We start from the raw sequence: 23,565 nt of genomic DNA, 5'->3' as shown, positions 1-23,565 counted from the left end.
TATTGGTTGAAAGCCTAAATGCATACTATCAGTCCTAAAGGACATTTGGGACCATTCCTGACAATTCCTCATCTCACAGATGTAGTCTCTGAGACCTGGGGAGAGGAAAGACTTCTCTAAAGTCATGACAGCAAGTGAAGAGCAGAGCTGGAAGCAGAACTAAAGTGTGGCATCTCTAGCTGATCCTTTAGTCCAAGACCTGTGATCCCAAGAGGCAAGTCATCAGCTCCTTGCTTTACCAGATCAGCCAGTCTGTAAGGTGCATGGGCTACAAGCAGGATATGATATTTCTTGAGGCAGAGAATCCTATAAAATGCACAGGAGGATTTACCTAAAGTTGCTTGGGAAGCAAGAGGGTACAGACTATTATCTCTTGAAAGGCAAGAGTTGTCCACCTTTCACCCCTATATATAATAAGTGACCTGAAAATAGTTAAGGAAGGAAAGAAGGAAGGAAGGAAGGAAGGAAGGAAGGAAGGAAGGAAGGAAGGAAGGAAGGAAGGAAGGAAAGTTGTCATAGAGGAAGTAACATTTGAGCTGACCCTTAAGGAAGAAAAAGAATGTGTCAACTGGATAACAGAATGAAAGCATGTGAGGGGAAGTAACAGACTTTTGGGGACGTCTGCTATATTTTGATTAAGTTGTAAGTTTGGTGTGACTGGAAGGAGAAAGACTGAAGACTGAAAACTAGAAAAGAAGCCCTAACACATTTTGGAGCTCTGTTGTTGGGTGTACATATGTTCATACTTGTTCTGTCTTTATAATGGATTAGCATTTTATCAATATATCACATCTCCCTTTATCTCTGGTAACAATTTTTGTCTGAAAGTCTATTTTAAAGTTTGATTATTATTGTAGCCACTTCAGTTCTGTTTTGGTTTCTTTCTGCATGGAATAGCATTTTTTCTCTTTTCACTATCAATCCATTTGTGTCTGTGGATCTAAAGTGAGTCTCTCAGAAGCAATGCACAGTTGGATCGTGCCTTTTATCCATGCTGCTGTGACGTGATCTATTTTGGGGAACCTGGTCTGCCTTGCTAAAAAGCTAGGACTTTCCCCTGTGATGAAAGGGGAGGCTGAAGCCCTGTTTGAACAGGGAATTGGCATAATTTCTTACCTTTGCTTAGAAAAATAGTGCCGAAAGACATGGAGAGGGTGGGATGGAGCAGGAGAGGATGAGGTGAAGGACATTCTACCAGCTGTGCTCTTTTCTCCTGACCTGCTACTCTCATCACCTCTCTCTACCCACAGGGCAAAGTGGCTCGGAGGCACTCCTGACACTACTTCTCTCAGCTCTGTGTCACTTTGCTGACCGTGAAATACAACCTCACTTTGCAGAGTGTTTATTTGCTTCGCATACTCTTCTTGTCGTGAGCTTTGCAACTTTTAGGATAGGATTAAGAGATGCAATTATTTTTAATGGTTTCTAAATTACTCCTTGTACTTTTCTCACTGTGTATTGTTAGGCCCTGACATCTGATGGATCTGTTGTGCACTTCAGATAAACAGACACATGACCTATTCAAGGAGAGAAAATGGGTAAATGTTAAATGAGAGGGAAAAATGTCCACTCTCAAAAAGGGAAGTGGACACCTCCTTTTATTCAAATTCTCTGGATGACCCCGGTGTACTGTACTTCACCTTTTGCCCTGATGTGGGAGAATTCAGTAGAAGGGAACAGATTGTAGCCAGTTCGAAGAATAGAAGAAGTGTCCATAAAGGTCCTCTCTTTAGTTTATCAAAGCAGGTGGTGGCACGATGGGAAATGTACCAGGCTGAGAAGTACAAGATCAGGATCTCTGCAAGGAGTCATTTTGTGGCCTTTAGCGAATCATTCACTACTCTGCAGCCTAAATTTACTTTCTGTAAGATGGAGGAACAAGAAGTTCTTATTAAGGCCCTTGAAAGTTTTAGTTGATGGAATTTGGGAGAATCTAGCATGAGTCAAGTCAAGAACAAAAAACATTGAAAAATGATTTTAGGCCTGACTTGGCTCCTCATGCCTGCATTCTAAAGGGATGGTAAATCTCTGGTCTTTCCTGTACTCGTGACAGACAAGGCTACAATGGCCCTTCTGCCGGCTAGGCAATAGCTATCTTAGTTACTTTCTCGTCGCTGGAACAAAATACCCAACACTCTCAACTTAAAGAAGAGGTTTATTTTAGCTCCCAGTTTGTAGACATTTCATTTCCTAGTCAGCGGCTCCAAGGAAGGGCAGCATGGCAGATAAGCTGGGCAGAGAAGCAGCTCATGGCAGGGTAGGCAAGAAGCAGAGTGGGATCATGGGAGGACGAGGTGTAAATATTTCCAGACCACGCCCCCAGTGGCCCACCTCTTCCTGCCAGGTGAAACCTCCCAGCATCATATTTAGCTGTCAACCCATCAGTGCACTAATCCAGTGATGGGTATCACACACCCATGATCTAGTCACCTGCTGAAAGCTCCCCCTATGCACACAGGAGGCTTTGGAGGCTATATTTAGATGTAAATCATGATAGCAGCAATGTGAATCATTTCGGCACAACATTTTAGACAGCCTTCATCAATCCACACAAATGGATTTGCAAAATAAAACATGGTTTGTCTGCCAGGTATGATGGCATACACCTCTAATACCAGCATGCTGAAGGCTGAGGCAGGAGGATCACAAGTTTGAGCCCAGCCTGAGTATTTAGCAACCTAGCAAGACTGTGTCTCAAAACAAAAAAATAAAAAAGCATTGGAGATATAGCTCAGTGTAAAGGCCTGGGTTTAGTTATCAGCACTGCCAAAAAAAAAAAAGGTCAAACCTGTTCTGAGACACTTGAACATTCTTTGAGGGAGGGTAATTCATAGGAATAAAAATAAAAACCCTGTTGGCCATTTGTATGGCTTCTTTTTAAAAAGTACCTATTCAGATTTTTAGCTCATTTTGAAATTGGATTACTTACTTATTGCTGTTGAGTTTTCCTGAGTTCTTTTATATTCTGGATATCAACCCCTTGTCAGAGATACAGTTTGCAAATATTTTCTCCCATTCTGTGGGCTGTCTCTTCACTCTGGTGACTGTTTCCTTTGCAGAAGCTTTTTAGTTTGATATGATCCATTTGTCTGTTTTGATTTGTTAACAGAATGGAATACAGTTCAGTCATGGAAAGTATAAAGCCCTGTCACTTGCAGCAACATGGATGATCCTAGAAATAGTTTATAAATATGTATAGATACTGTGTATCAATTTACAAAAAGTAAAAAAAAATTAGACAAAGGAGTCCCTGGCAGACCATGGGTGCTTTACCTCTGAGGCATTTCAGCTGGGGACCCAGAGCACCCTGATGCAGTCTGAGGTTAGTCTCTGCTTTTTTGGGCTGTGTCATCCACTCAAGAGCCAGTACCTGTGATGATGCTAACTACGATGTCAGTAACAGCTGCTCTGTTGGACAGTTAAGCTCTGCCCTCACCTGCCCATAGAGGATGGCCCTAGCCATGGGCATTTAGGGGAGACAGGCAAGGATTCTCAAGAGTCAGGGATACCTGCATCCCTCTTTATGTAGGACATTTCATGAGCTATTGAAAGCAATCCAGCAATAACTGCAAATAGAGTGGAATTAGTAGGGGTCTCTAAGGAAAATCTAGAACTATCTGTGTTCCCCCTACACAGACATAGGCACGTAGAGGGGGAGGAGAAGGGAAGAAACCCCATTATGGAAGCAATCTCGAGGCCTTCGTGTGTCTGCTCCCCTGCCTGGCTCCCTTGGAAGAGGGAATGGAGTGAGGAGAGAGGACTGAGGTGGGAGGCAGCAGTGGGCAGTGTCTGATTTGAGGGCATCCCTGACCCCATTGACAATATCGTCTGCAAAGATAACTAGGATGCTACAGGCAAGAGACACACAGGTGGCTGTGCCCAGGAGCCCTAGCCACAGACGCTTGCGCATGTCAGAAGTGAGAGAGAAGAGGGGTCAGAGCAGAGGAAGGAGGGAGAGAAAAGAGGGGAGAGGAGGTAGAAAGGAAAGAGTAAGGAGGGGAAAAGACATCAGGGAGAGGGAGGGAGCTGATAGAGAAGTGAGGGAAGCAGTCAGGGCTACAGAGAAGGAAGCCAAAGAGATGAGGGGCAAAAGGAGAGGGAGGAAGGAGAGCTGGTGAGGTTTGCAGAGAGTGTGCACCCAGCCAGAGGAGAGGAGGGGAGAGCAGCTGTCAGGTCCAGAGACACAGGGAGGCTGAGGATGTGGTTGTCTGATACCGACTTCTTATTTAAGAATGTATTGAAATTTGCAGGAAACCAAGGAGTGCTTCCCCTTCTTGGGTTGAAGAGGGCTTCGCTGGTCATTTGTTATAAGTTAATGATTGTCTTCCAATCTCCGAAAGTAGACTCAGGGGTTGCTGGTGAGGGTGAGAAATTGCAGAGCTGTGTGGATATCTGCTGCCCCCTGCTGGCTAAAGTCTGGGTCTGCTTGAAACTTTGTTTTGGTAGTGATTGGTTAAGGCTCCATAACCCATCCGCTACTGTGGCTCCGAAGTCCAACAAGTAGAGCTGCAAGTATGTTACCTACCAGGCCCAATCTCTCTTCCAAGCCTTACACTTAAATTTTGATCAGCTGCTGGAGATTTCCACCTGGACATTTGTCCTCGGGTGCACACGTGGTTTCCTATCTTTGTTGCTCTGCTGGCCCCTGTACATCCTCCCATTGGCAGTCACAGTATGTTGTCCGCCCTGTCCCCTGAATCTGAGAGCCCCCATGTGATCCTCTTGCTCAGCCTAGACATCCATTCATCACCGGTCCTTCAGAGCCACAGGAGGGTTCTCCCTCATGGAACCCTTGTCCTCTCCACACTAGCCCTCAGCCTCTCTCAGCCGATAGCAATGGTCTTGTGGCCACAGTCCTTCAGAGAGATGTCTTTGTACGTAGATGTGGATATCTATTTGATGTAGATGTGGATGAACAGTCTGTAGGGAACACATTCGAAGATGCTTCTTGAATCCCTGGAATGGTGGATAACACCAAACTTATATATATACTATACTTTTCCTACACATGCCACATACCTGTGGTAAAGTTTAATCCATACATTAGACACAGTAAGAGATTCACAACATAATGAGTAAGATAGAATAATTATGATGCATTGTAATGAAAATTGTTTAAAACATATAAAGTACTTATTTCTAGAATGATTTGTGTGGTATTTTCAGACCATGGTTGACCATGAATGACTAAAACTACAAACACCAAAACTTCAGATAAAGGGGGGAGTAATAGCTATACACACTTTTTAGACATATGCCAGCTGACGCAAAATATAGTGAATGAGAATTTCTTATACTAAAAGGCACATTGCCATTAATAATTTTCAAAATACTTTCCTTTACATTGAATATACTTACCACATTGTTTGTGGTAATGTTTCTTTTACTCTAATATGGTTCTTAAAATTTAAACATTTACTGTATTTTTCTTTTTATTTTAAAGACAATAATGAAAAACAACAAAAGCAATAAAGAAGTTTAAAGCAGGATAATAGGAAATTAACAATGATTATTATATTGCGTATTGTTATTTTCAAAGTAGTTGCTCAGATTACCAGATATAGGCATGTAAGATTGATCAAACAATAGAAATACTAGCTGTTCCTTTCACTGAACTAATAGAAATTAGTAGTACAATTATCTTCCCCGATCCCAGTTATTTGTTCCTTTATGAGCAAGTTCTTTCCATTTCACAATGTCTATTGTACCTTTTGGATCTTATCTCTTTCAGTTTCTTACACTCGAGAGACAATATTATGTTTACACATGTGGGTCTGATTTATTTCAGTTATGAATATGGTCTCTAGTTGCATCTATTTAACTACAAAAGCCTTGAGTTTACCTTCCTTTATAGCTGAATAATACCCCATTGTATAAAAATACCACATCTTTTTTATCCATTCCTTGGTTGATAGGCATTTGAGTTGTTTCCAAGATTTAGCTATTACAAGTTGTGCTGCTATAAACATGGAAGCACATATATTTCTGTAGTATGATGTTTTTAATTCTCCTGAGAAGATGAGTAGAACAGAAATTGCTGGGTTGAATGGGACCTCTAATCCTAGTTTTTTGAAGAAGATCAGCACTGATTTCCACAGTGGCTGTATCAGTCTACACTCCCACCAACAGTGGAAAGGGTCTCTTTTTTGCCACAGCCCCTCCAGCATTTGTTATTGGTTGATTTTTGATAACAGTTGTTTCTGGGGTGAGATGGAATCTCAGTGTTTTAATTTGCATTTTTTAGGTGACCAAAGGTATTGAACATTTTTTGATATATTTATTTGCCATTTGCATTTTTTCATCTGAGAAGTGTGTATTTGTTTCTGATGCTCATTTTTTGATTGGGTCTTTTTACTGTGTTGGTGATTTCTTTTGTTGTACAAATACTTTTTAATAAGATGAGATCACAGTTATTGATTCTTTGAAGTGTTTCCCCTGCAGTTTGGTTTTTGTTCATGAACTCTCTGCCTACCCCTATGTCTTCAAGATTTTTACTACTTTCTCTTCCAGTAGATGCAGTGCTTCTGCTTTAATATTTAGATCCTTGATCCATTTGAACTTTAGTTTAGTGCATGGTGATAGACATGGGTCTAGTTTTAATCTTCAGTATGTGGAAAGCCAGTTTTTCCAGCACGATTTATTAAAGAGGCTTTCTTCCAGTGAACATGTTTGATCCCTTTGTCAAAGATAAATTGGCTGAGTATGTTTGTACTTATGTCTGCATTTTCAGATCTGCTCCATTTATTCTCAGGTCTTTTTTTTTTTTCCAGTACCATGCTGATTTTATCACCATAGTTTGTAGTACAAGTCAGAGACTGTGATGCCTCCTTCCTTGTCTTTGTTGTCCAGTATTGCCTTTGTTATTCTAGGTCTCTACTTGTTCCAGATGAATTTTTTTCTCCTTTAGAAAAATCTTAGGAATGTTTTCTCTAGATCTGTGAGGTATGCTAATGGTATTTTGGTCAGGATTGCATTAAGTCTGTGTAACAGTTTTGAGAGTATGGTCATTTTCATAATGTTGGTTCTTCCTATCCATGACCAAGGAATATCTTTCCATTCTGATGTTACTGCATGGAACACTCTGTAAAGGTCTATGAAGTCCATTTGTTCACAAGTTTGGTTTAATTCTGTTATTTCTTGGCTGACTTTTTGTCTAGTTGATCTATCTCTTTGTGACGATGGGATGTTAAAGTCCCCTGTTGTGACTGTGTTACTGCTTATTTCATTTTTCATGTCTGTTAAAATTTGTCTTATATAGTTGGGTGTTCCTGTATTTGGTGCATAGATATTTACAATTGTTATCTCTTCTTCTTGCAGTTTTCCCTTAGCAAACATGTAGTGCCTTTCTTTATCTCTTTTCATCATTCTTGAAGTCCACATTATCTGGAAACAGAAAAGCTATTCCTGCTTTTTGTGGGTTTCTGTTGCATGGAGTGTTGTTTTCCATCCTTTGACTTTCAATCATTGAGTTTCATTTTGAGTTAAATGTGTTTCTTGTATACAGCATACTTTTGAATTTTGTTTCTTGATCCACTCTGCTAATGTGTTTCTTTTGATCAGTGAATTGAGGCCACTTACATTAATGGTTATAACTGACAAGTATTGGTTTATCTTTTTCATGTTATTTTCCTGCTGTTGGTTCCTTACTTTTCCCCTTTGCTTAACTGCTTGCCCTTCTTGGTGGTTTCTTTCTGTTGTTGTTCTTAGAATTGTGGTCATTTTTGTCTCTAGAATATCTTTCAGTACTCTTTGTAGGGTTTGTTTGGTGATCATGAATTTCTTCACTTGTTCTTTGTTGTGGAAGTATCATATTTCTCCATTAATTTTGAAAGATAGTTTTTCAGGGTATGTCAATCTGGGTTGGAAATTGTTTTCTTTCAGGACTTGAAATAATTTACTCCAAGCTCTTCTTGACTAGGTGGTTTTTGTTAAGAAATCTGCCATGATTCTAATGGGCTTTCCATTATAGGTAATCTGTTTTTTTTTTTTCTCTAACAGCTTTTAATAGTCTGTTCTTGTGCTGAATTTCTCAAATCTTGATTATTATATGTCTGGGTGTAGATTTATTTTGAGTATGGCTAATTGGAATTCTATATGCCTCATTTAACTATATGTTAGATTCTTTTCCATGCTTGGGAAATTTTCTGCTATTACTTCTGCAAATACCTTTTTATGTCATTTGTGTTAACTCCTGCTTTTTCTTTGACACTATCAGTCTTACATTATTTTTCTTTGCATAATCTTGCATTTGTTTATTATTTCCTGGTTCCTTGTTATTTTTAAGAGATTTTTCCTACCATGATCACTAGCTGCAATCCTGTCTTCAAGGTCTGAAAATCTATCTTCAGTTTCATTCCAGCAGTTTTGCCAGCTTTCAGTGGAATTTTTAATTTCCAGGATATCTCTTTGAATTTGTTCCATGAATTCTAATTCTTTCCTATATTGTTCATTCAAGGTTTCCATCATTTTCCTATGATCCTCTATTTTTTAAATCTATGTCTCCTTTAGATATGCTGAGAAATTCTTTCATTATTGTTGTCATTTGTCTTACCTGAGAGATTATTTCTCATCTAATTTCCTCCATATCCTTCTGGAGTTGTTTCTTTACTTCAGCTGCTAGCATTTCAGAAATTTCAGGTGTATGATTTCCAATGTCTTCTATGTTAATATCTCTTGGATTTGTTCCGGGTAGGCTGGAGGTCTTAGATTGCATTTTGCTCCTTTGTCTTGACATTTTCTCTTTCAAAAAAGTTTTTATTTTGTTTTCTGTGATGATCCTTGTGAGTTTTGGTAATAGGTAGCTATATTACTAGTATCAAGTCCTCTCTAGGAAAAGTCTGTTCTTCAGGAATATCTCTTTGCTTAGAATATTCTTGGTTTGTGTCTGTCTCAAGATCCTACCTTCTGAATTAATTGAGAGTGGAATGTTGGTTTCTGTTTGGCTCTTTTCCCAGTCTTTTGGTGTAGGGTCAAGTGAAGTTATTACCCCAGAGCTTGCCCATATTGCTACACATGAGAGAACAATTGATTATAATAGATGTGACATCTTAGCTACAACAGTTCAGTTAGGAATAATGATAGCAACAAGCACAATTTAGATATTGATGAAGTGTCACAACTATTAGTTTTGTACTTTAGACAATAGGAGCAAAATCTGTAGTCATATAACAGAACCAGTTATAAATTAGGAATTTGTATGCAAAGTGTTTCCCCTTTTTAGAGCGGATTTACCCAGACAAGTCATTTGCCATGTCTCAGGCATTTCCCACCCTGGCTGCCCATCCAGTGGTGTATGGGGATGAGACAAGCACCCGAGTTCCTCCAGAGGGAGACTTCTGTGAAGGTGGAGGGTATCCCCTTCCTTACATCTCACAGAGGCTCTCTCAACTGTGGAAGCACAGTTGTTGGGATCTGTCCCCTCCCTTGGGGCCCACTAAGGCTCTTCAATGGCTACCTTGATGGAGGAAGAGCAGTAGGCCACTGTATTTTTCAATCACCCCATGTATATGTGCATGTAAAATCTATAAAACAAAGTGCAGTACAAATTGTCCATGTAGCCTCTAAAACCTCTCCTGTCCTGCCCCCCTCAAAACCTGCCTCCTATTCTGTACCCTTAATTTCAACAAAAAGGCCATCTCTGACCACTAAAATTGTATCAGTACTAATACTCACAGTCTAAATATTTATGGCTTCTACTAGGAGCCAGGTCTTGAGCCAGTCCCTAAGATACAAAGAAACCCCACCATCTCTGTGCCTGGCATGAATAGATGGAGCCCAACATCATGTGCATGCTCCACTCTGTAGAAATGGATGCAGTTGATGTAGATTCCTGCTCCACAGTGAGTTTTCCATTGCTGTGTAACAAGTTGTCACTAACTTAATGGGCCAGGACAACACACATTTGTTTATTTCACTTTCTGAGCAGCAAGAGTCTGTTTATGGCTTAACTAGGTCTTGTATTGGGATCTCACAAAGCAGAAGTCAAGGTGTTGGCAGGGTATATTCCTTTTTAGGAAGGTGAAGGCATCCTCCAAGCTCTCCTGAAGGTTGATCCTTGTGGTGTGGAACAGGTCCCACCTTCATGCTGGTCCTCAACTGGGGGCTGCTCTCAGGTTCTGGAAGCCAGTGCAGCTCCTTGTTACAAAACCCTCACAGGCCCTTCTCAATATGGGAGCTCACATCAAGGCTGGCTGCAGTCTATGAAGACAGAGCCTTATACAAGGTATAAGGTCACCAGTGTGAATATCCCATTGTCTTTGCCATACTACAAAACTAAACCCAAAGAGTGACATCCCATTACCTGGGTCACATTCTACCATTAGACACACTGCAAGGTCAAGGAAGGTAATTATATGGGCATGACTCGCCCAAGCTCACCTTAGGGTATGCTCACCACAAGCAGCACCATGGAGAATCTTCGCAAGGTTTACACCAAGTATGGGAGGGTAGGAAGAGGGTCAGAGTCTGCCTGAAGTCCCCTACTTCTGCCAAAATGATTCACTTTGAGGTGTCATGCTTTCCTCCTCCCCAAACCCTAATTCAACCATGGGCTCTAGCTCCAGATTCAATGCTGACTAAAGGAAAAGTTGCTCACATAAGGCTGCAATGAATGGTTGCACTCCAGGACTCAGACACTGCACTTTAGACAACTTTGTTCTCAACAGTTCTTCAGCATGTGAGTGGCATTTTGATCTTTTGGAGTGTGTTGTAAGGATGATGAGCTGCACATGTACAGTGGTAGGTGGTAGGTGTTCACTAAACAGGAATGGTGAACCAACAGTTAACAGCATCATCATCAACTGTGAAGAAAGTTGCCACTCAGGATAGACAAATTCCAGGCATGGGTAGAAGTCATGTATTTCAAGCATAATATCCCATCATAGAAGGGGATTAGGAATTTTGAGGTAGGGAGCCAGATTACCTAGAGTTGGAGAGTTCATATGAAGATGAAAATCTCAAAGGACCATTTTCAGTTTACTTCAGTCTGAGGTAGGGGCATGGACCAGATGATCTTTATATGAATTTTAAAGCACCGGCATCCCACATCCTTCAGTGTAGAGCCTCCTATTATTTCTAGCATTTCAGAAACAATTCTGAGTATCCCCAGTTGAAAGAGCTTTCCTTTAGTAACCACTGACTACATAAAAAAAAATAATGCTCAAACCTGAGGACAAAAGTGTTTGTTGAATTTATCCATCTTTGAAATGAATTTATGTTTTCTTTATACTAACAGTCTTTTTGTATATTTTAAAATCACAGTCTTAGTCTTACACATGCATGATATTTTATTAATTTATTCATTTTTGTGCTTCCCAAACTTGTGGTAACTTGTGGCCTTTCAGTGCTCTGCAGGTCCCCAGTGCTGGGAACAAAAGATCCACTTTGACTCCTAACTAACTAACTCTACTTACTGGCTGATTAAGTAAAAGTAGATGATTGCTTAGCCTCCTGGTTTTTTTTTTTTAACTAGAATAATAACTCCCGTCTGCCTTACAGGTTACTCTAAAGATTAAATAGGACAAGGTATAAAGCCCACTTCAGTAGAGTCCAGTGGGAGATGCTGTTTCACCCCAGCCACCACTTTGCACTTTCTGTCCATGTAGGAAATGAGACTAAAAATGTCTTACTCTCCTTCCTTTCCTTCAGGTTCCTGATTGTCCTGGGGTGCTTGATCCTGGCCGTTCTGACCACCTTCAAGGAGTATGAGACCGTCTCAGGAGACTGGCTTCTGTTGCTGGTGAGCTGCTCGTTGTGCTGGCCCTGTGTCCTGGGACCCAAACCTTGGTGGGACTTCCCTGGGAATGAGAATGACACTGCCCTTGGCAACAGTTCTGCCTGCCTACCTGTGGCATCCTGGGGTCTCCAGGCAAGTTCGGCAAGTTCAGGTCAAAAAAAATGCCACACCTTCCCCATTTAGTGAGGCCTACATGGGCACAGAATGCAGTTTCTGGTAAGGATTTATAGTCTAGATTAGGGATAAAGGCTATAAGCAAGTCAAAGCAAGAACCATTACATATTACTAAATTATAAAACACAGTTTCCCAATCTTTTGAAAGTTAACACAAAGATGTCCTCCATCCTAAAACCTGCCTCTGCTTTGTTTTTTCAAAACATACATTGAGGGTTGTGAAATACTTGGGGCATTGCCTGGCCATATTGCTGGTTTAGAAGCCATTGGTCACATTTACGAAAAACAGAGGCCAGCACTGTGTGGAACTAGTAGATCAAGGTCTTTTCCTAGCAACTTCACTTCTCAGGGGCTTTTAATAGAGTGAAGGGACTTTTTCTTTTAAACAATGATCCACTGGAACAAAAGCGTAGAAAAAGAGAACAAAGAATCACTTTGCAAGGCCTAGAAATTTAGGGACTCTTAGCACAGTTGAAAAAAGAGGAGAACTCTCCATGGCTGAATGGGAGTGACCAGAGGTCCCCCCCACCCATTTTCCCCTCCAAAACAACAGCACTGCTCTTCGTATCATCAGAAAACTCTGGTCCCAACAGCTGGGTCCCAGTTAATTGGTCCTTTCCACATGCTCTGCCATACAGGAAACATTTGCTATTTTCATCTTTGGAGCTGAGTTTGCTTTGAGGATCTGGGCTGCAGGATGTTGCTGCCGATACAAAGGCTGGCGGGGACGCCTGAAGTTTGCCAGGAAGCCCCTGTGCATGCTGGGTAAGCCCTGCCACCACATCCAGTGGTCACCTCCATCCCCTCTGTTTTGCATTATTTCTCTGAGGAATTTTTCAGCAGTTGTTATTGGAAGTCACAGGGCACTGTGAGGCTGGTCCAGTCCTTGACCTGCCCTTCTATAGAGAAGCAACACTGTGTTAGTCAGCTTTTTGACACTGACAGCTGTGAGATTTAATTTGACTCAGGGATTCAGCCCATGGTTGACGGGCTCTAGGGTAGAAACTTCATGGTAGACAGGTGTAGCAGAGCAAAGATACTTAATTCATGGCACCTGGGTAGAGCAGGACAACAATGCTAGAGAGGAACAGACTTGGGACCAAAAATAGTACCCAAAACCATGCCTCCATGACTCACCCAGACACACCTAAGAGTGTGTTCTAATAATCTGCTAAGCATTTGTTAATCTAATGAAGCTGACATACCAGGATTAATCATCACAAGCACCAAAACATAGAAAAATAACATTGCTACCAGATCCACATTATGAAAGCAATTGAAATGAGTAGGATTGAAAATGCAACAAGTAACACCAGAAAAGAAGCCAGATGTGATGGCTTGTGCCTCCAGGAAAGGAGGAAAAGTGGGTAGCCTGGAGCCCTGGTACTATGTCCCATCTCGGGACCATGGAGATGCTTCCATGGGGAGGTGTCTGTCCTGTAGGCCTCCAAGTTCCACACACTAGAGTGTCCCACCCTGGATGAAAACTTCTTTGAATTTGAGTCCATCCCATCATTAACCCCACCATACACACACATACACACACACACACACACACCCTCAGACAGATAGATGCACACATATACACACCCTCAGACAGACACACACACTCAGACACATAAACATACACACACACTCTCAGACAGATAAACACATACACACACCCTCAGAGAGATACACACACACTCAGACACATAAACATACACACACATACACATACATACACACACGCAGTCAGACACATATACATACACACACCCTCAGAAAGGCAGATACACACACACTCAGACACATAAACATACACACAAATATATACTCTCAAATAAGCAGATACACACATACATACACACACACTCAGATACACACATACTTGGACACATAAACATACACACAAATATACACCCTCAAATAGATATCCACATGCACACACATACTCCCTCAGACATACACACACACTCAGACAGACACATACACACACTCCCTCAGACAGATACACACACTCAGACACATAAACACACACGCACACACACACACACACACACACACACACACTAACCAGCCAGCATTAGACAGATCATTCCAAAAGGGAAAAACAAATCTGCTTTCATACAGATACACTTGCAGTAGACATGGAAGGAAGAAGTGGAGAGATGAAAGGAAGAAAAGTGAGAGCAGATACAGAAAGAGGGTGAAAGAAGGGAGAAGAAAAAAAGTAACTAAATTTCCCCTGAAATTGTGCTGTCTCACACATCCTTCTTTTCTGGTATCATTCCCTGCATTCCACCCTCTCATCTCTACTTCTTCCATAAGGTAGCCCCTGTAGTAATGTCAGTTTTTCCTGTGTATTTGACAAGAAGATGGTGATCATGTCCGTAAATATCATGGCTTCTCTTTCAAGGCAGCCTCAGACCCTGACACTCTAGATCCAGATGGGTTCATTGGGACAAGATGCCATCCTCACAGAGCACTGTAACCCTAGCATTTATGGTGCATCTGGATGTTGTTTTGGTTTTGGTTTTTTTGTTTTGTTTTGGTTTTGTTTTTGTTTTTTTGCTGTGAACACTATAAGTGGATAGCTTTGCACAGAAAAACTAAGAAGCCTGTCCAGTGGAACAGACTGATCAGTACCGAGATGTTTGATGCATTGATTTTCCCAAAGATCAGGTGCATCGGGGGGACACCTGGAGACAGTAGAAAAGTCTTTTTTTGTAAACATCCCTAGAGTGAAATGAAGAATGCTTTCCAAGCTGACAGAGAAGAACATACAAACACATGGAGGTGTGAGAGAGCACTGCTAGCTCAGCAAACCACCGATACATCCAGAAGTTTCTCAGGAGCCAAATGACTAAAGGAGCTCCCACAAACATTTCTTTATGTGTGTTCCTTAGAACCCTGGTGCTCTTGCAAAAACTACTTCTGGGATCAAAATCTTTGGGGAGCTTTCTTTTTTTCCCCACAAATTTCCTGCCAGAGCACAGGTGCTATGAAAACCACCCCCAAATCAAAGTCATAATGGGAAAGGAAAAGAGTCACACCAACATCATTATCTTTGGGCTTATTAAGGCAGGGCTACCATTACTGGTCCTTGACCTGCGAATGTGGTGGAGACAACAAAAGAGCCATAGATAGTTTTGAGAAAGAGGCTGCTGAGCTGGGAAAGGGCTCCTTGAAGTATACCTGGGTATTGGGTAGCTGAACATGTGTGTGGTGTGGTGTCACCACTGAGATCACATTGTGGAAACTGACACAAGCAAGAATTAAGTATCATTGATGCCCTAGGACACAGGGACTTTATCAAAAATATGACTCCATGCACGTCTCAGGCTGACTGGGCTTTCCCCATGGTTACTGCTAGTGTTGGTGAACTTGAAACTACTATCTCCCAGAATGTTCCGGCCTGTAAGCATGTCCTTCTAGCTTACACCCTGGGTGTGAAACAAATCATTGGTGGTGTTAGCAAAATTGATACCGCAGAGCTACTGTACAGCAGAAGAGACACAAAGAAATAATTAAGGAAGCTAGCATCTGTGTTAAGAAAACTAGCCACAACTCTGACACAGCAACCTGTGTGCCAGTGTCTTACTGGAATGGAGACAACATGCCTTGGTTCTAGGGATGAATGTCACCAGTAAAGATGGCAATGCCAGGGGAACCAAACCACACTGATGGAGCTCTGAATTGTACCCTAACACAAGCTCATCCAGCTGACAAGCCTTTGCAGGATGTCTGTAGCATTAGTGGTATAGGTGTGCCCAGTGGAGCCTGGTGCTCACAAACCTGGCAAAGTCATCACTTTTGTCCCAGTCAATGTCACAACTGAAGCAAAATCTGTTGAGCTGCACTAGGAAGCTCCAAGTGAAGCACTTCCTGGAGACTCTGGGCTCTAATGTCAGGAATATGTCGCTCAAAGATGTTTATCATGGCAATCCTGCTTGTGACAGCAAAAATGACCCACCAGTGGAAACAGCTGACTTCACTTCTAGATGAACCATCCAGGCCAAGTCAGTTCCGGCTCTGCCCTGTCAGGAAATGTCAAAGAGCTCACATGGCTTGCAAGTTTACTGAGCTGAAAGTAAAGAGAATCACCATTCTAGTAAGAAGTGGGAAGATGGCTCTAAATTCCAGAGAACTGGTGATGCTGCTTCATTGGTATGTGTGTGGGGGCCTGGGGATTTAGCTCAGTGGCACAGCGCCTGCCTGGCAAGTGCAAGGTCATGAGTTCGATTCCTGGTACCAGGGAAAAAAAAAAAAGATATGTGGGTGGTGAGAGCTTCTCTGACTGTGCCCCTCTGGGTCATTCTGCTGTTTGTGACATGAGACAGACAGTTGCTCTGAAGGTCATCAAAGCAGTGGACAGGAAGGCTACTGGAACTCATGAGGTCAGCATGTCACCAAGTTCAGCAAACCAAATGAGTATTATCCCTAACTCCTGCCATCCCAGAGCTCCTTGATGGTGGAAGATCATTGCAGAGCTGTTGGTCTCACTGGGCCATTTAGGCCCAGTAGCAAAAGACTGGTTAGTAGAAACAATGCTTGATAAAACTTTCAGATGGAAAGGAGAATGTTTTGTAGACGATTTGTGGGTAGCAGTTTTAAGTTACTAGTTTTTCAAGTCAGTACTTTTAAGTGGAGACAACTTGACCAAACATGTGTCATAGAATTTTGAGACATTAAAACAAAGTGGGGCTGGGGATTTAGCTCAGCGGCACAGCGCCCGCCTGGCAAGCACGAGGTCGTGAGTTCAATTCCTGGTACCAGAAAAAAAAATAAATTAAAAAATAAAAAATAAAACAAAGTTTAATAAGAAAAAGTATTTTGAAAAACCCTGTACTTCATTTGTGTAATTGAAATCCACAGTGCATATTAGCATATTAAAGATTCAGAGAATCCTGTAGGAGAAAATAATTCCTGTTTAATTGGGCTATTCCCAAATTTCCTTAACCATAGGGGCCTTTTTACTTCTTACACCTCTGCAGGACAGTGGGGACATCACAGACGTGAATATTGGCTACCACTTCAGGAAACAGAGAGAAATCAGGTCTCCTCTCTTCTATAATGGACTGTTTGACTCTGGGACCCAGCTGGCCCTTTCAGAAGTGTCCTATCCCTTCAGCCACCTCAGACTTCAGCCATGGCTATGCTGGACATCTTATTACTTCCTGATAGACTCACATCTTAGGCTCATATCTTTCCACAACCTACCACTAGGCCTCCTCTGAAAGTCAGGAGGCCAGTTGCATTTCAAATATATGGGGAGTAACCCCAGGACAGACCCTCAACTAGCAAGAAATGAGTGAAAGGACTGATGTCCCAACTTTCCACTTTCCAGATGGATTATCTTGGGAGATGTTCTATAGTTCAAAGGACCAGACAGGGAGCTTGATTACAAACACTTCTTTATTGTTTTTGTTTGCTTGTTTTCTTTGGTTTTGCTTCCCTGTCTCTCTCCCATCACTTACGCTTCTTGGCATCATCTCCCAATAAATTACCTGCAGACAATTTCCGGTCTCAGGAGATACTTTCTGGAGAAACCTACATTAAAACTTTCTGAGCAGTAGACTTCACCTTCGTAGTATGAACAGTCCTGGCTCCTTGATCCTTAGTTAATCTCAGAATGAATCTCAACTCGTACACTGGGAGACTTGGGAAATCATTGCTTCTGGGGCAAGAACTTATGTTGGAGGACAACAGACATGTGTCCATCCCCACCTCAACTGCTTCTTGCTATGTGGCCTTGGAGGGCCACTTTCAGAGCTCCTGTTTCCCAGTTAGCCCCCTTGGAATAACTGCATTATCCTAAGTGGTTAATGTCAAGATTCAACACAATCATTCTCCCTGCTTGACACATGTTCATCTGCCACCTATGACGATGCCATTGCTTTTGCCTGACATTCTTCACCCTCTTCTTTGCTACTGTCTCTCCTTCCCCAGACATCTTTGTGTTGATTGCCTCTGTGCCTGTAGTTGCTGTGGGAAACCAGGGCAATGTCCTGGCCACCTCCCTGCGAAGCTTGCGCTTCCTACAGATCCTGCGCATGCTGCGGATGGACCGGAGGGGTGGCACCTGGAAGCTCCTGGGCTCGGCCATCTGCGCTCATAGCAAGGTAAGTGGCACCGAGAAGTCAAAAGACTGTTTTGCCTCACACATATCTGTGCCCTTTTATGACCTCCCTTCCCTTACTGTGGCTCCAAGGACAGTCATTCTGCCACCACTGATGATGATGATAATGAGGAAGAACAGGAATAGGGAGAGGGGCATCTGCAGGTGTGATGCAGTGAAATAGGTACCCTAAGTTTAGGTCTCAGCTCCACCACATACAAATTACCTTGTACAAATCATTCAACTCTCTTTGTCCCTTAGTCTCCTTATTTCCAAGTAGGGTTGATAATGCCTGTACCAACCAGAGGTTGAGAGAAGGAGGTGAGCTCATGCAAGGCCGTGTGAGGGAGGAGGGAAAGGTTTGAAAGACTGATTTGAATCTCAATCTTACCTTGTGTGATGTTGAGGGTCATTTTTCTAACCACTTTGGATCTCTGGGTCACAAGTCCTATATTTAGTGGATGGGAATGACAGTCCCTTCCAGAGTGGATGTGAGGAAATGAACTGATACATGAAGAACAGTATAACATTCCAGTTCTTAGAAATCAGTTGGCTGCCGTTACTGTAGAAAGCCCAAACCACAATTAGGATTTTGGTGTTTAACATGCACTAGCTCACCCAGGCACTGCTGTTACTGGTTTTACACAGGTAAGGAACCCGATGCAGGAAGGAACTTCCTCTAAAGTCACACAATAAGACAGCAACCCAGGCAGTGCAGTTCCTGAGCCCATTTCCAATGGTTTGCTCCTGGCTGAGCTAGTGTTTAGCTCTCCAAGAGAGACCAGGAAGTAGGGATGGACTCAGTCTAGTCTCCTTTTAGACTTCCAGGCAAAGTAGGCATAGATGCCAGCTGACTGGAATTCTGTTTGTCCAGATTTATTCAACTCCTTATGTTTTCTTTCTCTTACTAACCCAAGCCTTTGATCACTTTGCTTTGACCTAGCTGCTTTAGTAGGGTCCTGAAGAATGGCAGAAAACCTCTGTATCTCAGCTCAGGTATGAAATGCCTGCCCCTGTGCAGGAAATGCCCCAGTACAGGAGAAAGAACAGGCAGGAAGCATGGAACAGGTATTTTTCAGGGTTGTGAAGTCAAGTCTGTCTCCCTCACTGAGTCTCTTCCTGTGCTACTTATGGTGGGTATTCCTTTATTGGAACCCTATGACCACCCTATCAATAATCATTTACAAATAAAGCACCTGCACCTAAATCTTTGTCTCTGGCTCTGCTTTTGGGGACCTGGACATGAGGAAGTAAGCTCTTTAGGCAATTAAGAGGTTCTTTTTGAAGTTTAACATGACTAGGCCACCTCCAACTGGACAGCCCCATAACATACTCACATACTCCCACTTCTTATATTTCAGGTATGCACCTGGGTATCTGGGGAACATTTCCTGGAAGGTGGCATCCTACAGTAGAATATATACAATTTAAGGGTCAGATAGTCCCTCTGTTTAGAATTCAGTTCTACCACTTTCCAATTTAAGACTTTAAAGATGCCATTCTAATTTAATGAGCTTGCCTCATAGTGAAATGTGAATCCCCCCAGCTGCTGATGTAAGAAAAGATGGGTTTAAAGCTTAGCAAGGATTAGAAGCTCACTAATGGGAGAATTTATTATTCCAAATATATTTTTCTTCCCACACCTCACTAATAAATATACATTAATGTATTGCTTATTGGTGGGCACACATTCTGAGAAATGTGCCACTAGGTGATTTTATCACTGTGCAAACATCATAGCTTGTACTTATAAGAAGACTATGATATCAGCAGGCAACAGAATATTACAAAGCTAATGTCATAGATCTGGTCCCTTCTTCACCAAAACATCATTTTGCAGCATGTAACTATATCTATTAAATTAATTAAAATCTAAAATACCTGGGAATCTTTCACCTTAGAATCAGTTTCTTGACATAAATATTTTATTCTCTTGTCAAGCTACCTCTGGCCTTAGAGTCAGCCAAAGCCTTCTCCACCAAGATCTTTCTTCCTGTGACATTCCACTTCGGCTCCTGCAAGAAGGCAGGTTCACAGTGCCCTTCCAGCTTGTCTTAGCCTCATGTTCATGAAGTGGAGCTGATTCACAGCTCGGGTGGAAATCTTGCTAAAAATGGCTTGTTTCGGTCCTTGTACTTCTTCCTGAGACTGAAATAGATCCCAGTGCCGGCTATTTACCATGTAATTATTAGCAAACATAGGATGTTTGTAATGACATTCCTGAGGAAAGACAGCTTCATGTTGTAGCCAAGTCCCAAAACGAAGGCAGGGCCTCTTCCCCAGGGTGGGAAAGGCAGAGCTCTCTGCTCACAGACCTAGATTTACTGAGCCTTTGCTATACTCCAAAGGGTATATGATGAGCACTCATGAAGTCCCTGGCAGCCAGAGCTGAGAGGAGGCTCTTCCTGGGGGAGTCACCAGTGGCCTGGTGAACAAGCACAAGTACTCATTCATTTCTTCATGTATTTGTTATGCAACAGTCTGAGTTCTATGCTTTACTCTGCAGGACGCTCAGAGGTAAACATTAGGAGCTCTATGTCCTACCGGGTTAGGAGCTTTATGTCAAGTTGATAGGATAGGCCAGGCTGTGTTTCCACAACAAATAAACCCTGCAATTTCTGCTACCTAGCACACAAACATCAATGTCTTGCTCCTTTAGTGCCTGATGTGTGCTGGGTCAGCCTCATCTGCTTCAAAAGGAGGCCTGAGTCACCGAGGCAGGCACATCCCACAAAATATACTTATGGGACAGGAAGAAGGAATGTGCTGACATCATTTTACCTTATTGACTGGACACTGGTCCCTTAGGCCCAGCCAGCCCTGGCATATGAAGGAGACCAGTTCTGCCACAGAGCTACTAACAAAAATTGTGTAGAGTCAGGATTACTTTGAATAACATTTTAAATGACTGCAAAGCACAGAACGGGGACCCATTTTCATTCCTCATTGATGACCATTATGCCTTGCTCCTATAATTCAATGTAGCCAGCTGATCTGTGCACATGTGAACAGATGGATGTTTCTTTAGTTAGGCACCAGATGAAACTTTTAACTTACATTGGGGAGCCAGAGTACATGACAGACACACATTTCGGAACTGCATTCTACAAAGCAGGAGTCTCATACTCAGACAGCCACCAGGGAGAGAATATTCACTCACCTTTCCTTTTTCCACCCTTACAGGGTAGATCCTCCCTAAAGGGAGCTGCTGGCTGGGTTCCCAAGATGACTGAACCTTGCTCTATGCTGTAGCACAAACTCACACCAGTGAATGCGGGTGTGCGTGATGCTGTGGGCAAGGCCAGGCCCATGGGCAGTCAATGCAGTAAGGAAGTGTTAGAGACGCAGACTGGAAAATAGTGAAAGTGTAAGGGAACTCCAGCTAAACTTTCTGTGTAATTGGAAAAGCAAACATTCCAGACAGTTCACAGTGGAGGTAACATGAGTCTGAGGAGAGTTGGAGGCTTCAGTTTGCCCCAGCTGTGGGGGAGGGCAGCAGTCATGACTGTCCTTGTCCATGACGATCTCCTGACCAAGAAGGCAGCTGCTTGGCTGCAGACTGTCGGCCACGGCGAGGACCCTAGCAGGACCAAGGTTGCCCTCTGTGATGTCTCATCAGGAACAGCACACTTCATGTCTGAATGGTGCTCACCACTAATCTTGACTTTCTTCCCACTTACCCTACCATGCTAATGACATTGGAGGTGAATAAAAAATAGAGAAAGTAGCAACTGGTAAGGATGTTCGGGATTGTCTCCATCAGGCTTTTTGAAATGTCTATGCTTTGCTGATCTCTGTTTTCCAGTTAACATTTTCCTTTAAATCAACTTACTTTTGTTTACCAACTCATTTTCCCAATTTCTCATGGGACAATATCCATGAAAGTCCATGTTTTATGTGTCACATATGTTCTATATTAACATAGAACCATTTAACATAAATACTTAGCATCTGTGACATTTTCAGGTCCCTTGGGGTCCTCTTCATTTTAAAATGAGACTACTCAGGCTGGGGAGGAAAAGATAATTTGTCCTAGGTCATCAAATTGGTGGCAGGGCTGAATCCTGTCTACTAGCTCTCTCTTGCCATCAACTTCCCTGTAAGACTGAGCTTTATCCTTGCTGGGGGAGCCTGCAGGGAACCAAGACTCCTGAGCCCCGAGTCTTACCTCATGCAGTGGCCAGTAGTTCCTGACTTGTCACCTTCCCATGAAGCCTCTTGAACTGTGATATCAAGATCTCCCTGACAAAAAGTCATCCTCTGCTCCCAGGTCCATCCGTTTGTCCCTTACTCAGTGGTGGAAATAATGCCCACAGTGCTGATCCCATTTTATAGCAGTGGATGTTGAGAATGTAGAATAGTGTGTCATTTGCCACTATACTTGGACTCCAGCTCTAGGACCTCTGGCTCCAGCATCCATCCAATGACTTCTCAGTGACTACTTCCTTCACCCACTGCTGATTCTTCCAGGAACTCATCACCGCCTGGTACATCGGCTTCCTAACGCTCATCCTGTCTTCATTTCTTGTCTACCTGGTCGAGAAAGATGTGCCAGAAGTGGATGCACAAGGAGAGGAGATGAAAGAGGAGTTTGAGACCTATGCAGATGCCCTTTGGTGGGGCCTGGTGAGTCATCTGACCACACTGCATGGGGACTGACTGTTAGAAACACAAAGAAGTGGAAGGCATGGTATGGACCTGGTCAGGCAGGCAACATTACTCTGTGGTCGGAGGTGAACCACCTCTTCTACCTCTGAACCACAGACAGGACACTCCAACCCCACGGCATTTACCTGGAATGACTTTCTTACAGTGCTTATATGAAGATAGGGCTGACAATAGTCTGGTTGCATGGTCTCTTAGGGACTTTACCTTGTTAGCCATAGGTTGTATTCAGCCAGGCCCCTCATGTGCAAATGCAAGGGCAGGTACATACATATGCATATAGATCTGATGACACAGGTCTATGTTGCAGCCCCACATCCACAAGGTATTAAAGCTGTCATTTATTAAGTCTCATTTTGCTGCAGAGAATAACTCTGAGCCTATTACATTTACTAACATACTTTAAACTCAAACTCCTTTTGAAAAATGGGGAAACTGAAAAATTACGTGTCTGATTTAAAGTTTCTCATCCATGAGAGGGTTTGCCCTGTTATTTTATGCAGATTCTTGGATTCCACAATACACAGTGTTACCTACCCTCTGTCCTGTTCTCCACAGGCAGATGCATGTGCACAGCTACAGGTGTACTGCTAACATAAACATGTAAATATACAGTGTAATATACTACACGAATGAGAACAGTCACTGGCGCAGATTTGCACATGTGTATGCTGTCTATACAAACACATTCAGAAACACAATTCATAGAAATGGCCATGCATAAAGTCACACAATCACAAATACAGTCATTCCCCCTGTATCCACAGGAAATTGGTTCCAAGATTCCTCATCCCCCATGGATGTCAAAATCCACAGATGCTCGAATATCTACTAGAAATAGTATAGTATCTGCACATAACCTACACATACCCTCCAGTACATTTAAATCATC

General features: G+C 42.5%; 1 protein-coding gene across 1 annotated transcript in view; it reads left to right on the top strand.

Moving 5' to 3' along the window:
* Positions 1–23,565, top strand: part of Kcnq3 (potassium channel, voltage gated KQT-like subfamily Q, member 3) — a 325,983-nt gene that overhangs the window by 261,141 nt on the left and 41,277 nt on the right. Inside the window, exons 2-5 of the mRNA XM_005398013.2 lie at positions 11,647–11,737; positions 12,547–12,673; positions 17,840–18,012; positions 22,479–22,634. Of these exons, the coding sequence (XP_005398070.2) occupies positions 11,647–11,737; positions 12,547–12,673; positions 17,840–18,012; positions 22,479–22,634 (547 nt within the window). The remainder of the gene's footprint in view (positions 1–11,646; positions 11,738–12,546; positions 12,674–17,839; positions 18,013–22,478; positions 22,635–23,565) is intronic.

This window comes from Chinchilla lanigera, unplaced genomic scaffold (assembly GCF_000276665.1).
Source record: "Chinchilla lanigera isolate Chin_1 unplaced genomic scaffold, ChiLan1.0 scaffold00060, whole genome shotgun sequence".
Lineage (NCBI taxonomy): Eukaryota > Metazoa > Chordata > Mammalia > Rodentia > Chinchillidae > Chinchilla > Chinchilla lanigera.
Note: the sequence above shows the minus strand (reverse complement) of the source record. Positions and strands in the feature narration are given on the sequence as shown.